A 13696-nucleotide genomic window follows, 5' to 3' on the forward strand; every position below is an offset into this window, starting at 1 on the left:
TCAGATTATTGTCCAAAGTGTAGGAATGGGCATTCCTTGAACTACTTCACAGTCTGCTTCCACTGACAAATTCTGGAATCTCACTTCAATAGTCGACAATTGCAACCCCACCCTAAGCACAAATGTCATTGTCAGTTGCAAGTCAATGAATCTACAAAATGATTTCTCTTTTGATTGACTTATTATTATTATTATTCATAATTCATTTTCATTTTGATGTTGTTAGTACAGATTACAGAAGCCATTAGATAAAAGAAAATTACATGCATATATGGTTTGGCTTCTGCCAGCATCCATTAAATATATGTTTACGTTAAAAGTTTTAGCAGATTAAATACAAGTTTTACTCTTTTTAAAGTTTTAGCTTTAAAAAGTAAGATTTTCATTTTCAGCTGATGCAAAAATCCATGGTTATCAAAACCGAATTGGACCGGCCGGTTGAACCGTGAACCGGTGGCCTGTCCGGTCCGGTTACCTCACAAAATCGGCCTGGCAATGAAACGGCTGAAAACCGGTAGAACCGACTTAAAACCGGTAAAACCGGGGTGAACTAGCTGGAAACCAACAAAACCAGTTTGAACTGCCGGTTCACTTTTTTTCTTTAAAAAAAAAATTAAACCAAACGACGTCGTTTGTTCAACGAGCCAAGTCAAATTCGAGTATTGCTGAGCTCGACTCGAACTCGAAAACTTTAAAAATAAGCTCAACTCGACTCAAAAACTCACGAGCTAAAAATTATCAAGTTCAACTCGAACTCAAAATATAATATTAAAGCTTGAACTTGAAAAGACTCGAACTCAAAAAAAAAATTAGAAGTTCGATTGAAGCCTAAAATTTGAGCTCAATTGAAGCGAAAGAATAGTTTGCTCTGTGCTCACCAAAAGGCTCCATGATTTTGAATGTCAAATTACCTCTATTATTTATAGAAGTAAGTTGGGATGCTCTTCTATGTTTCTTAGCCATGTGAGATTGTTTTGTTCTCATATTTTTACTCTTTAAACTTTTGGGATGCTCTTCTATGTTTCTTAGTCATATGAGATTGTTTTTTTAAAAAAAATTAAACCAAATGACATCATTTGTTATTATTTTTTAAGCCCCAATTTTATTTTTTTGATTATAGTTATATAATTATATTTATTATTTAGTATGTTTTACCTTAAATATTATGTTGTAGTTGATTTGAATCATTTTGTTTCACTTGATTTTATGATTTTTAATTTATATATGTTATGATTTGTGATATTTTTATACCTTTTAATATTGTAAACTTAAAAAAAATGTTACATATATATTAATATTACTTTGAATATTATGTAAAATTAAAAAAAAAATATTATTTTATATAAAATTCGGTTCAACCGTCAACCGCGGTTGAATCTGATTAAACCAGTAAATCAGTACCTTCAACGGTTCAATGTCCGGTCCAATTTTAAAAACATTGCAAAAATCTATAGGCCAAAGGATCGAAGGCTAAGGCATCCTTTATAGATTTTCATGCGTGAATAGTAATAATAACTGATTCAAAACCAAAGAGATAGACGAGAGGTTTGTTGCCTGTCTATTTTTTCTTTCAGTTTCTTCAATAGGCGGAGGTTATCGTCCTCGATCTTGGTAATGAGCTTCTCAATGAAAACGTGGTGTTCCATTGCTCTGAGCTCTGTAACATCAACCAACATCCTCTTCCTGTGGGTTTTTATATCGTCTTCTTCTTTGCTAGTATCATCAACTAAAAGTCTGTGATCCAACAATGACGTTCTTAGACGCTTAAAACTCGGCAATCTCTGAATTGCCGCCCACTGCAACGCGACCTCGTCGTCATTATTTTCTCTGAAGGAAGACGACATGGCGTGGTTCGAGGTAGCATTCCTGAAGCTTGAAGATAACTGGCGAAAAGATGACCTGAGATTTCTGGCTGTCTCAGCCAGCTGTTGGATTTCATGGTTCCCTAGCTGCTGCCGCATTTTTTTTCTTAGGGTTTTTGAAGGAGCTTGATGAGAAATACGAAGCGTGTCAATTGCGTTTGCTACTATATCTATATATAAAGTGGGTGCAAAAGGGTACGTTACTGGATTTAGTAGGCAAAACTGTACGTTCATTCTATTATTATTGTTACTGTCAAATTGGAAGTAAATAAGCGGCCGCCATGCCAGCCTTTTACTCGTAATTATTTGGTTAAAATGATTGGGATAACAAAATTAGCCTGTTCTTTTTCCTGCTCTTGTCTTAATTACATTTATTGCCTGTGAGTGAAAGCGAAACGCATTCGTCATTGTCGCCTGGGATTTTGTGGGACACATCAATGTCAGGGACAAATTCAAATAATAATAAAATAATCAGATTATTTATTTTTAAGTTTTATTATAATTTAATATAAAAATGTCTAAATTAAATGTTTAAACTTTTTTAGGTGAATGTAGGTCCTATAAAATTCATTATTCGACGTGCATCATATTTATATATATTTCTAAAATTATTATATTATTTAAGATAACCCCAAATTTCTCTCAATATTAAAAAAACCCTAAAACTTTATAATTTGAATCCCCTTCAACCGACGCCCGTCACTAACCCGTGGACCGGCCACCACTAGCGTCGTCAGGCCATAAACCGCGCATAACCCCTGCAAATTATCACCACTGAAACTTGAAATTATAACGGTGAAACACCACTGCAAATTCTAAAGTGCAAAAGCAAATCATCACTGTCACAAGTTATATAAAGTGCATTTCACCACCTTGCGCCACAAATTTTTTCACAATTGCATCATGACCCATTGCACATGACCTCCTTGCAAAGCCCCCCGTCGATTGAAGGAGAAAATAATTAGGGTTTAGGATATGGGTATTTAAATTTTAGGGATTTAAGATAGAGATGTGAAATCAGTTAATCGTTCATATTTCAGGTCGGATCATATTCGATCAGGTCAAATCAAATACATGTTATGTTAGGTTAATATAATGGTTCGACTCATATCAGGTTGGGTCCATGTTGACTCGGGTTTAGGTCATTTCAGGCTGATTTTGAAATCAGATTCAGTTCAGGTTGGGTCATGTTAATTTTAATTCAGATCAATATCAGTTCATGTCAAAACGGTTCGGGTTCGAAGCAGTTAAATATCAGGTTAATTCAGGTTCAGATAAACTTTAAGTCGGGTCTCGTTCAGATAGGGTCATGTTATTGACGGATAAAATTCGGATCGATTCTTATTGGGTACATACAGTATTCAGGTTGGGTCATTTTTTGATGAATTATTTTTCGTCTTTCATAAATATTGAATTGTAATTTGTAATTGTATATGGTTTAGTCTAAATTACAAAAAATAGAAATAATTATGGAATAACTTTGATAAAAAATATATTTTTTAAGGATGAAATTGAACAAACATGAAATTAAAACTAAAATTTAAATAAAGTAAACAACACACAATGATCAAATTGAGACAACTGTAAAATGTGAAGCTGAAAATAATATAAAAAAAGATTAAATTGCATTCATTAAAAAAGTTGGTGAATAAAAGTTTATATGATTTGGAGATTATGATATAATTTATAAGGTTTGAAATGAAGTGATAAAAACAATTAGTTTAGGGATTTTAAGGTAATATTTATTTAAAATATTCTTAACTATTTGACAATGAACACTCGAATACCCCTATAATTGATGTGCTTGAACCTAAGATTTCTAGAAATAACAATCACTCCTCTAGTCACTTAGGTCTTTTGGTTCGCGAAAAAATAATATAGGTTAATTAGAGGAAAAGGTAAGGTATTTTCTTAATTTAAATTATGGGTTAGGCTCAATCAAATGGAGTAAATGAAAATCCATGTTGTGAGCTTTGAAAGGGGCCACACTTAGCCCTTTTCTCTTTCTTTTTTATTTTATTTTTATAAATTTCATTTATTCATCTAAAAGAAATCTCAAGCACAAATAAACATTACATCACTCAAATCCCCCAACAAGCAAAATGATTGAGATAGTCCTTTGGAGAAAAAGAATTCCCAAAATAATCCAACACCAGAATTATTTCCCAAGATAGGGTGAATACTACAGTAATTAGGTGAAGATGTCTCGTGTTCCACGCGACTTCAAAAGACCCCAAGAATGCAGTGCGTCTTCACCATTTTTAGCTCTACAAAACTAAAGACACATAGTAATCCATGCGACTTCCACCGGAAAAAAGAAAGTCGCATGGTAATCATGACGTCTTTCCATTGGCACTGTAGCAATGACCATAGTTTAGGAAATAATATAGTGGATGCCTTATATGAGAAAATCATTTTTCCCACAACCCTATATGGGCGAGGAAACTATTCCCAACACCTAAAGAAATAAACCAATCAAAAAAATCAAATAACAAAACAACCAACAACAACAAAAATTTGAAATTAAAAGCCCCAATCAGCAACTAAACTAGAATTTGAATTAGAAACATTCTTACTTCTATCAAGCCTTAAACGATTATCATTCTTAATATGAGAAAAAAATAACATTGACATGGTGTTCTCCACTCCCATGATATCTATTATTTTTCTCCTGCCAAATGTAGTAGTTAAACGCACACCAAGCTAACTGAGTGATAGTAGCCTGCAAAGACTTCCCTTTACAAACCTTTTGCAACCAATTAATCAAGTTCATCTAACCATTATGAGATCTATCATGCCTACAAGCTTGCAAAATCAACTGCTAAACTTGACAAGCATAATAACATTCAACGAAAAGATGATTGTGCATCTCCAATTCATCACCACAAATCAAACACCGAGGATTTATTTGACCCCGTGTTAGCATCCTACTCTTAGTTGGCAGTCTATCACACTTAGCCCTTTCCACATGAAAAAAAAAGGCTTAGACTTGTCCCAACCTGGAAAAGGAATATAATTTATTATATATGTTTGCTATATTTCCTACATCACTGAGATAAGAGCTTGATTCGCCTTAGTTGCAATGGTAAATATTGTAGATTCCCTACGTTGCAATGTATACCTGATATGCCTCCAATGCCCTAGCAACATGCTGAGCAGTCAACTGTGTCTAAAATATAGTACATCGATTATGTATTTTCCCTCATACTCTAAAAAATAGTACAAGTACCCGTTAGATGTTCTATTATATGGGCAATTTTTATGTACCGGTAATAAATTATGACCATTGTGTTATAAAATCTTTATCAAGAATACAACCATTGTGATTTTAAAAAGTTATAAATTTTTATGTACTGGTAATAAATTATAATCTTCTAGTTTTTCTCTAAATACAAGGGACTCAGATTATATAACATATTATACTCCTCACATATACGTCTCCTTATATGTAATAACCAAATGTCAAAGGCATAGATAACTGTTGGGAAATAAACGAGAACGAGTAACTTCCCAATAACAATATTAGTGAGAATGATAAATAAAAGCGGAAAAATAATACCCGAAATTGATAACGAACTTCAGCCAATTATGCCTATGTCTCCGGACTGCTGCAGATCTTTTAATAAAGGGAAAATATTTACAGGTGTTTACAGAAACACTTGAGAGAGAGCTAGAATGATTTAGAGATGGTTTTGAAGCTAAATATGTTAGGATATTTATAGTTGAAGCTTAAGGACTAATCTTATAAATACCCTAAAGTTTATGGAGTAAATTAGGTAATTTACCATTGCACATTTTCAACTAGATGGTTGCCTAATTTGAACCATTTGCAGCCGCCCATTTAGCAGCCCATGTGCTGCCTAATTTCCTTTGACTTTCAACAATCTCTCACTTGAAGACTGATTTTAATCTGTCTTCACACCTTGATCAATGCAGCATCATTTATGCTCTTGTTACTCGAGCATGCCAACACAACTTTAGTTTGTCCGTAGTCATCGTCTTTGTTAACAGCTCCCACTGCTTGAGTAATATATGGTCTAGTACAAACCATGACATACTCAAAATTGCGTCAACCCTTCTTATTACATGAAGTCTGACACTCCTCGCATTGAACCCTTATCATTGGAGTTCTTTGCACCACCATGCATCGATACTTTCTCACGAAAAAGTCTGATGCCCCTTCTTGCCTCATTCCTTCTAACACGAAGGTTGGAGCTCATTTCATACCTTGCAAATGGGTAGTTTCTCCATGGTTGCCTTGTCCCTTAACGTCTTGGCTCCCTTCGACTCTTGTCTACTAGTCTTTGAAGCATTGTTCCTCACTTGAACATCCTCAGTAAACCCTTGCTTTGACCCTTCTCTTATGATGGTCTCTGAAGCCATGTTCTCTACTCGAACATGCTCGGCAAACTTATTGGACATGGCTAACTCCTTCTGCACTTGGCTTCTACTTACCTTGGTAGAAATGAACCTTATTGAGCCAACTCTCAACGCCTCTTCGATCATGGGTTCTCCCTCTTATCTGGATAACTCGATCCTGGGCTCATCCATCACCTTGGATGACTCGGCTCCCCTCGGGTAGTCTCCCAACACTTCTGGCATCTTAAGTTTGCACCCACTCATTTGCTCGACTCTTATACTCAGCTTAGCATCTTTGACACTTGAACTTGTGCTAAGCCTGCACACATCTTCCCCAGATCCATCATCTGGTTCATCACTGAGTGGACTTTCTCTGCCACTCAAGGAACAACATTCATCGTCCTTTGACTTGCCTTCATCATGGATTCTCTTACCGCTACCCTCAGCTTTCGACTTTGCTTTGGAAGTCTTGTTCTTCTTGACTCCAAATTCTTTGATGGACTCAGCGATTTTCAAGGCTTTGGACAACTCCTTGACTTCCCTTCGCTCCAACACTTTCTTTGCCCACGGCTTTAATTCGAACATGAAGGTAAAGAACCCATATTCCTCAGTCAAACTTGGGACTTTGAGCATGAGTCTTTTGAATCGACTCACATACTCCTTAAGTGTCTCTTTATGCCTGAGACGCCTTAATTTGGACCACGCCTTCATCCTGGCATACTGTGAGTGAACTTGCTCACTTTGCACCCTCGGCTTGACGGCTTTATCTCTTGCTATCGCACCGAGTCCCTTCATGTGCTCGACTACTTTGACACATGTAGTCTCGCCACGTCTAGCACCTGGATTGACTACTTGAGAACTTGTAGTCGCACCATCCTTGCCGCTTGTTTCGGCTACTTTGGAACACGTAGCCTCACCAAGTCTTTCCCCTGACTTGATTGCTTGAACACTCACAATCGCATCGGGCTTTCTTTTGGGTTCGGCTGCCTCAACATCAACACCTTGCCTCGTCTCGATCCTTGCTTGGCCGCATTGATCCCCTCAATCTGACCAAGTCTTTTTCCTGGCTTGACAGTTTTATCACTTGCGATGGCGCCAATTCCCTCTACTTCTCCTTCTTCTATCCTCTTCATGATGGTTGTAAGGCGTCGTTTCTCGGGACATCCTCTAATTAAATGAGGACCGTCACAGAAGTATCACTTAAGCTTTTCCTTGCTCACCTTCTTCTTCGCCCCGAACTTAGCCTTGTCATTCTTTCCCGATGGCATTCCTTGGCTACGAACAGTTGATGGCTCACATTGGCCACTCGAAGAGCTTTCTCTACCATCTCTCCGTTGCACATTTTCCCAGTCTCCCCCACTATTTCCACTATCTCTGTGCATGGGCCTGAACAACACATCGCTACATGGCTTGTCACTTGCAAGCTCAGTCAGCTTTCTAGCTACAGCTATGGCCTCCGAAAGTCTATGGGTATCACTTTGCTCTCCCCCGAGCATCACCCCTGGTCTAAGTCCTTCCAAGAAGGTCTTGAGTGCACCACATTCACTAATTTCTCTCTTACATATGAGCAGCTTGTAACAACCTGAATATGTACAAAATAATGGTTAATTGAAATTTGAGATTAATTGTGAAAATTTACGAAAATTTGGGACTAAATTGAAAGATTTTAAAACTTGGAGCTTGTTTTAGAGTTAAAGAAAATTCAGGGACCAAGCCCTGAATTTACCCAAGAAAGTTAGGTATTTGGGTGAATATAATCGTGCATTTGGTTCTGAAAATCAGAACAAAAATGCTCCCAAATTCCCTTTCCCCTACGCCGTTTCCGACCCCGATCCAAACGTCGTCCGAATTCCGATCGTTGTTTTGAAACCACCGTTGTGTTTATCATCGAGCGAGGAACAAACCCTTCAAATTAATTGAAGTGAAATGCGGCCAAACGTCGGGAATTTCCAGTCAAAGTATCGACTTTTTTTAGCTCTATCGCCGGGAAAATCTTAAATTCACCGCCGATCGTTGCTCCGTTTACGACACCTCCTGCACCATCGTGTTCCTTGTGTCGTTACGAGTCCGCCAGTGTCAATCTTGTTCGCCGTAGACGGTGGCGCGTGAGGAGGTGGAGCAGTCAAAGATTCGGCCGAGTTGAAATCGAGCTCTCCGCAGTTCAAAAATTTGAACCGATCGTTGTAAGTATCTCGAAATCGCTCAAAATAACTTTTAGAAATTTTTCCGAGATTTTTAGGGCCCCGGAGGAGGCCTCACGCGCCACACGCGCCGCCGCATGGAGAGTGGACGCTGCTGGAAACCGGTTTTGACCAGTTTGACCGGTCAGCCCGACCCGACGGTTGACCGTTTTCGTTGACCGTTGACTTCCTTTGACCAAAACTTAAAATGGCTTTGACCGAGCATTAAACGACCGTTAATCTTTTCCGAGTATACCTATCCTGATAGTTTTCGACGTGCCGAATCCGTTTCCGCTGTCCGTTTTGTCAAATTCAAACCCAAAGGCCTCCAAATCGACGGTCAAAGTGGTTGACTTTGACTTTGACCAAGAATTTGAATTTTTGGAAAGTCATACTTTATGTTTTTCGACGTCCTGATTCCAATTCCGCAATCCGTTTGGCCAAATTCAGACTCGAAATACCCTAAATTGATAGTCAAACCCGAAAAATGCTTATATACTTAAGAAGTTTAGCTTTTAACAATTAAATAGGATTTGGGACTGATAAATTATTATTGTTTGAAGGTACAAGAGACTCTCCGGATCGTTCGACAGCTTGACCCAGCTCTTCTAGATCAGTTAAACCACGTGTTCCAGTATTCACCCGTAAGATCCGTAAATTTTATGATTTTAGAGATCTATTTATATTACTCATAAGTAATATAGTGTTATTGTAAAATAGGTTCGAAAACTGTAGCAGAGCGTGGTGAAACCAGCAATCAGTAGATTTGATATTTGAACCTATTGTCGAGGTGTGTTTCCTACTTATTACTGAACTGTTTTATTGGTTTTAATATGTGGTACACCGAATTCATTGGTTATTATTTTATGGATGCACCAATTTAATGTGACAATTTATGGAATATGGTTGCTATCTAAATTTTGTTTTGAAATGGTATATGATTACCATGTTTTTGGATTTATGGAATTTATGTCACGGTGCAATTGAATTTTGGAATTGAATTACGATGGAATAGCTCTGATCAAGCTAAATGGGCCTAATGTGACTCTTGAGGTCCCCAAGATGTTTCATTAGGTCGGCTTTCCTTTACTGTGTGCTTAGGGTAAGTTATATGGACTTATTGACTTGGGCTTAAGGATACAAGCTTCATAGCCTATCCTTAAGTCGGCTTTCTTTTTGCTATGTGCATAAAGTAAGCTATATGGAAAATAATTTTGGGAACTACTGATGGTGTACCAGAAAAGGGTTTAAACTATGATTTTCAAAAGTTAAACTCTTTTATGAATTTGTGAGATTTACTGGACTATAATTTGTACCTATTGTGATTTTATGGAAATGTTGGGACACACTGAGCCTAGCTCACCTTTCGAAAATGTTTTCCCCCTTTCAGATACTATTGGTTAGATACCTCCATTCGAGCACTTGGAAGATCAACATATCTCTTGAAGTAAATCAGATTGTAATGTTTTTATTTTGCAAGTTGACTTTATTTTGGTGACATGGACCTTATTTTAAAATATCGGATTTTATAATGATGACTCTTTTGCTATTACTGTTCAGTTTATTGTGATTTTGAATTTGAAAACATGTTTTAAATTAATTTATTACTTATTGGTACTATATTTACGAGTTGGATTTTGATAGTATAATTTGTTTATAATTTCATGTTATTTATAATATGATTTTATATTGATGGAATAACGGTTTCGGAAAATGTCTTTAATAATCATAATATGATCCACTAGACTTAGTCGAAACGCATAGGCCGGGTCTAAGGGGTTACATTTATTGGTATCAGAGCTTTTAGTTTTTAACCCTCGGACTGTGTATGAGTCCACATTAAAAATACGGTTTTGAAATATTTTACAAAACGAGTTACTAAGGCCATGTCACAAAGTTATTAAGATTTTAACTATGTTCGAGACTCCAAGTGCTTATCTAACCTTAAGTTTATCTTCTGTAGTAATCTCGAGATCCACCAAAATGAGTGCTAGACGTGGTCGTCGAACTAGCCGTGGACGAGGTCGAGTGGCTAGATTTGCAGATCCGATTGATGAGATACGAGTAGATCTCCCACCTCCGATAGGTGATCCTACTCCTACGACCCCAACGAATATGCCACCTACCGATGGTATTGGAATGACTACACCGATCATAGGAGCGACTGATATTGAGTCAGAGTCTACTGGAGTTGCATTTGATGAGAATTTTAGTAGACAGTTTCTGCAGTTAATACATGGAGCAGTCAGAGCTACTGGTGTTGTATCTGAGGTTCCTATTTCACAGACGTTGATTGCCAATGGAGTTAGAACTTTTGGGGGAGAGATTGGTGGAGCTCCTACTGAAGCTGAGGATTGGCTCCAGGATACAGAGAGACGCATGGATCAGTTGGGTTTGGACTCAACTAAGAGATATCTGGGTGCTGTAGCAATGTTAGATGGTAATGCCTACACTTGGTGGGAGTCAGTGACCAGTAGTGTTCCTACCGATCGTTTGACCTGGAATTTCTTTAAGGATCGCTTTCGGAGTCGTTTTCTGGGAGAACGCTACTTAGCTCAGAGACGACAACAGTTTCAAGACTTGGTTCAGGGAGACATGACTGTTTCTGAGTATGAGATCGAGTTCTTGAAGTTGCTGAAGTATGGTACCTACTGAGAGAGATCGATGTCGTAAATTTACCCTTGGACTCAGATACGAGCTGCGTAGGTAAGTTGTAACCCATCAGGATGAAATATTTGATGTGCTGGTGGGCAGAGCCAAAGATGCTGAAGAGGTGGAGGTTTTAGCTTCTGGTAGAGAGTGTGTTGATCAGGAACGATCTAAGAAATTTTCAGGCCCGATGGAGTCATCAGCACAGTCCGGGAAGAGGACTCGTACTTCAGCCCCTCAGAGAAGCAATACACGTTTTAGGCTTGCAGCATCCTCACCGTTAGTTGGCAGTCGAGGCGGTTCCTCGTCCTATTATCATGGGTTCCTCTGTGAGTTTTGTGGTAAACAACATACAGGAAAGTGTCGTAAGAAGATGGTTCTTTGCTATCAGTATGGATCTAGTGGTCACTTTCGGAGGGATTGTCCTCAGCTAGCTTCGTCTGAGCAGACCGCTACCCAGACTCCTGTACGGTCGCAGACTACAGTACAGACTCCAATTAGAGATCGTAGTCAAGGAAAGACTCGAGGATCAACGTCCAGGACAGACAGTAGAGCCCGACCTTAGCAAAGTAGAGGGCCAACAGTTTTTGAGGCTAGACAACCAGCCTTGGTTTATGCCACTAGACGTCGTGATGACAGAGATAAGCCTGAGGTTATTGCAGGTACATTTACTATTTATTCCATTCCATACTTTGCACTATTGGACAATGGCTCCACCCACTCCTACGTATTGAGCTCAGTATCTCGAAACCTTCAGATTCCGATCGAGAACACTGAAAATACTGTTACAGTTACAAGTCCAGTAGGACAAGCGGTATTAGTGAATAAAGTATTTCGGCGTTGTCCTCTCGAGGTTCAGGGAGAAATTTTTCTCGCTGATCTTATGGAGCTTCTTTTAGAGGAGTTCGATCTAATTCTTGGAATGGATTGGTTGAATAAACACAAGGTAAAGCTGGATTGCGAATACAAGCGGGCTACTCTGAAGACTTCAGATGGTCGGACTGTTGTGTTAATTGGTGAACGGCGTGGTTATCTCTCCAATATAGTTTCAGCGATGGAAATTGATCGTATGATCTGGAAGGGATATGAGACCTTCATTGCTTGTATTTTGAACACCAAAGGTGCATTGTCCACGATCGAGGAGATTCGTACAGTTAGCGAGTTTCCTGATGTTTTTCTGGAGGAGTTGCCTGGGTTACCTCCTGATAGAGAGGTAGAGTTCGAGATTGAGACTTATCCGGGATCTTCACCTATTTCTATGGCACCTTATCGTATGGCTCCAAAGGAACTTAAGGAGTTGAAAGTCCAATTGCAAGAATTATTCGATCGAGGATTTATCTGACATAGTACTTCACCATGGGGAGCTCTAGTTCTGTTCGTGAAAAAGAAGGATGGGTCGCTAAGATTATGTATTGACTATCGAAAATTGAACAAGATGACGGTCAAGAATAAATACCCACTACCCAGGATTGATGACTTATTTGATCAATTGCGAGGAGTTACTGTATTCTCTAAGATTGATCTTCGTTCGAGGTATTATCAATTGAAAGTTAAAGGATCTGATGTTGCAAAAACGGCCATTCGTACTAGATATGCTCATTATGAATTTTTAGTGATGCCTTTTGGTTTGACGAACGCTCCTGCAGCTTTCATGGATTTGATGAATTGAGTGTTCCGACCATATTTGGATCAATTTGTGGTGGTCTTCATTGACGATATTCTGATATATTCTCGTACTGAGGCATAGCATGACGAGCATTTGAAGATCATTCTGCGGACTTTGAGAGAGCATCGTCTATATGCCAAACTAAGCAAGTGTGAGTTTTGGCTTCAAGAAGTATCGTTTCTGGGGCATATTATTTCTGCGCGAGGTGTTCAGGTCGATCCCAGCAAGATAGAGGCTATTATGAATTGGAAACGACCTAAGAACGTATCTGAGATCCGCAGTTTCTTGGGCTTGGCTGGTTATTATCGACGTTTTGTTGAGGGCTTCTCGATCATTGCTTCTCCTTTGACAAAGTTGTTAAGGAAGAATGTGCCGTTTGACTGGGGCGAGGCACAACAGGAGAGCTTTGAGAAATTAAAGGCGGTTTTGACTCAAGCACCGGTGTTGATTCAACCAGAGTCCGGGAAGGATTTTACAGTGTATAGTGATGCTTCACATTCAGGACTTGGTTGTGTTTTAATACAGGAAAGTAAGGTGGTGGCTTATGCATCCCGTCAGCTGCGGCCGTATGAGTGTAACTATCCTACTCACGATTTAGAGTTGGCAGCAGTAATTTTTGCCTTGAAGATTTGGAGACACTATCTTTATATAGAGAAGTGTTACATTTTCACGGATCATAAGAGCTTAAAGTATCTTTTGACCCAGAATGAGCTTAATTTGAGACAGCGTCGCTGGTTAGAGCTTCTAAAGGATTATGATTGCGTGATTGATTATCACCCTGGTAAAGCTAACATTGTAGCGGATGCTTTGAGTCGAAAGACGGTATCGGAGTTAAGGTCTTTAATGGCCAAAATGAATTTATATGACGATGGCACTTTGTTAGCAGAATTGCAAGTTAAGCCGACCTTGGTTGATGAGATCAAGGCTAAGCAGCCCCTTGATAGCTCCTTGTTTTCCATCTTTGAGCAAGTAGAGCAGGG

At 38.6% G+C, this 13696-nt stretch overlaps 1 protein-coding gene across 1 annotated transcript; it reads right to left on the reverse strand.

The window, feature by feature from the left end:
- On the reverse strand, window positions 1–1999 carry LOC120136370 (pleiotropic drug resistance protein 3-like). Its single transcript, XM_039152419.1, has 2 exons — window positions 1555–1999; window positions 1–112 (listed from the first exon to the last, which is right to left on the reverse strand). Exons 1-2 carry the CDS (start codon window positions 1959–1961, stop codon window positions 1–3), a joined length of 519 nt encoding a protein of 172 aa, XP_039008350.1. The 5' UTR covers window positions 1962–1999.
- Between the last annotated feature and the right edge of the window lie 11697 nt (window positions 2000–13696).

Source organism: Hibiscus syriacus, unplaced genomic scaffold (assembly GCF_006381635.1).
Source record: "Hibiscus syriacus cultivar Baekdansim isolate YM2019G1 unplaced genomic scaffold, ASM638163v2 tig00110627_pilon, whole genome shotgun sequence".
NCBI classification, from domain to species: Eukaryota; Viridiplantae; Streptophyta; class Magnoliopsida; order Malvales; family Malvaceae; genus Hibiscus; species Hibiscus syriacus.

What these genes read in the sequence shown, in the direction of transcription:
- LOC120136370 (XM_039152419.1), bottom strand. Translation starts at nt 1,961, where the DNA reads ATGCGGCAGCAGCTAGGGAACCATGAAATCCAACAGCTGGCTGAGACA. An exon ending in CTGAAAGAAAAAATAGACAG is followed by an intron (nt 113 to 1,554) that starts GCAACAAACCTC and finishes ATTTGTGCTTAG; the next exon opens with GGTGGGGTTGCAATTGTCGA.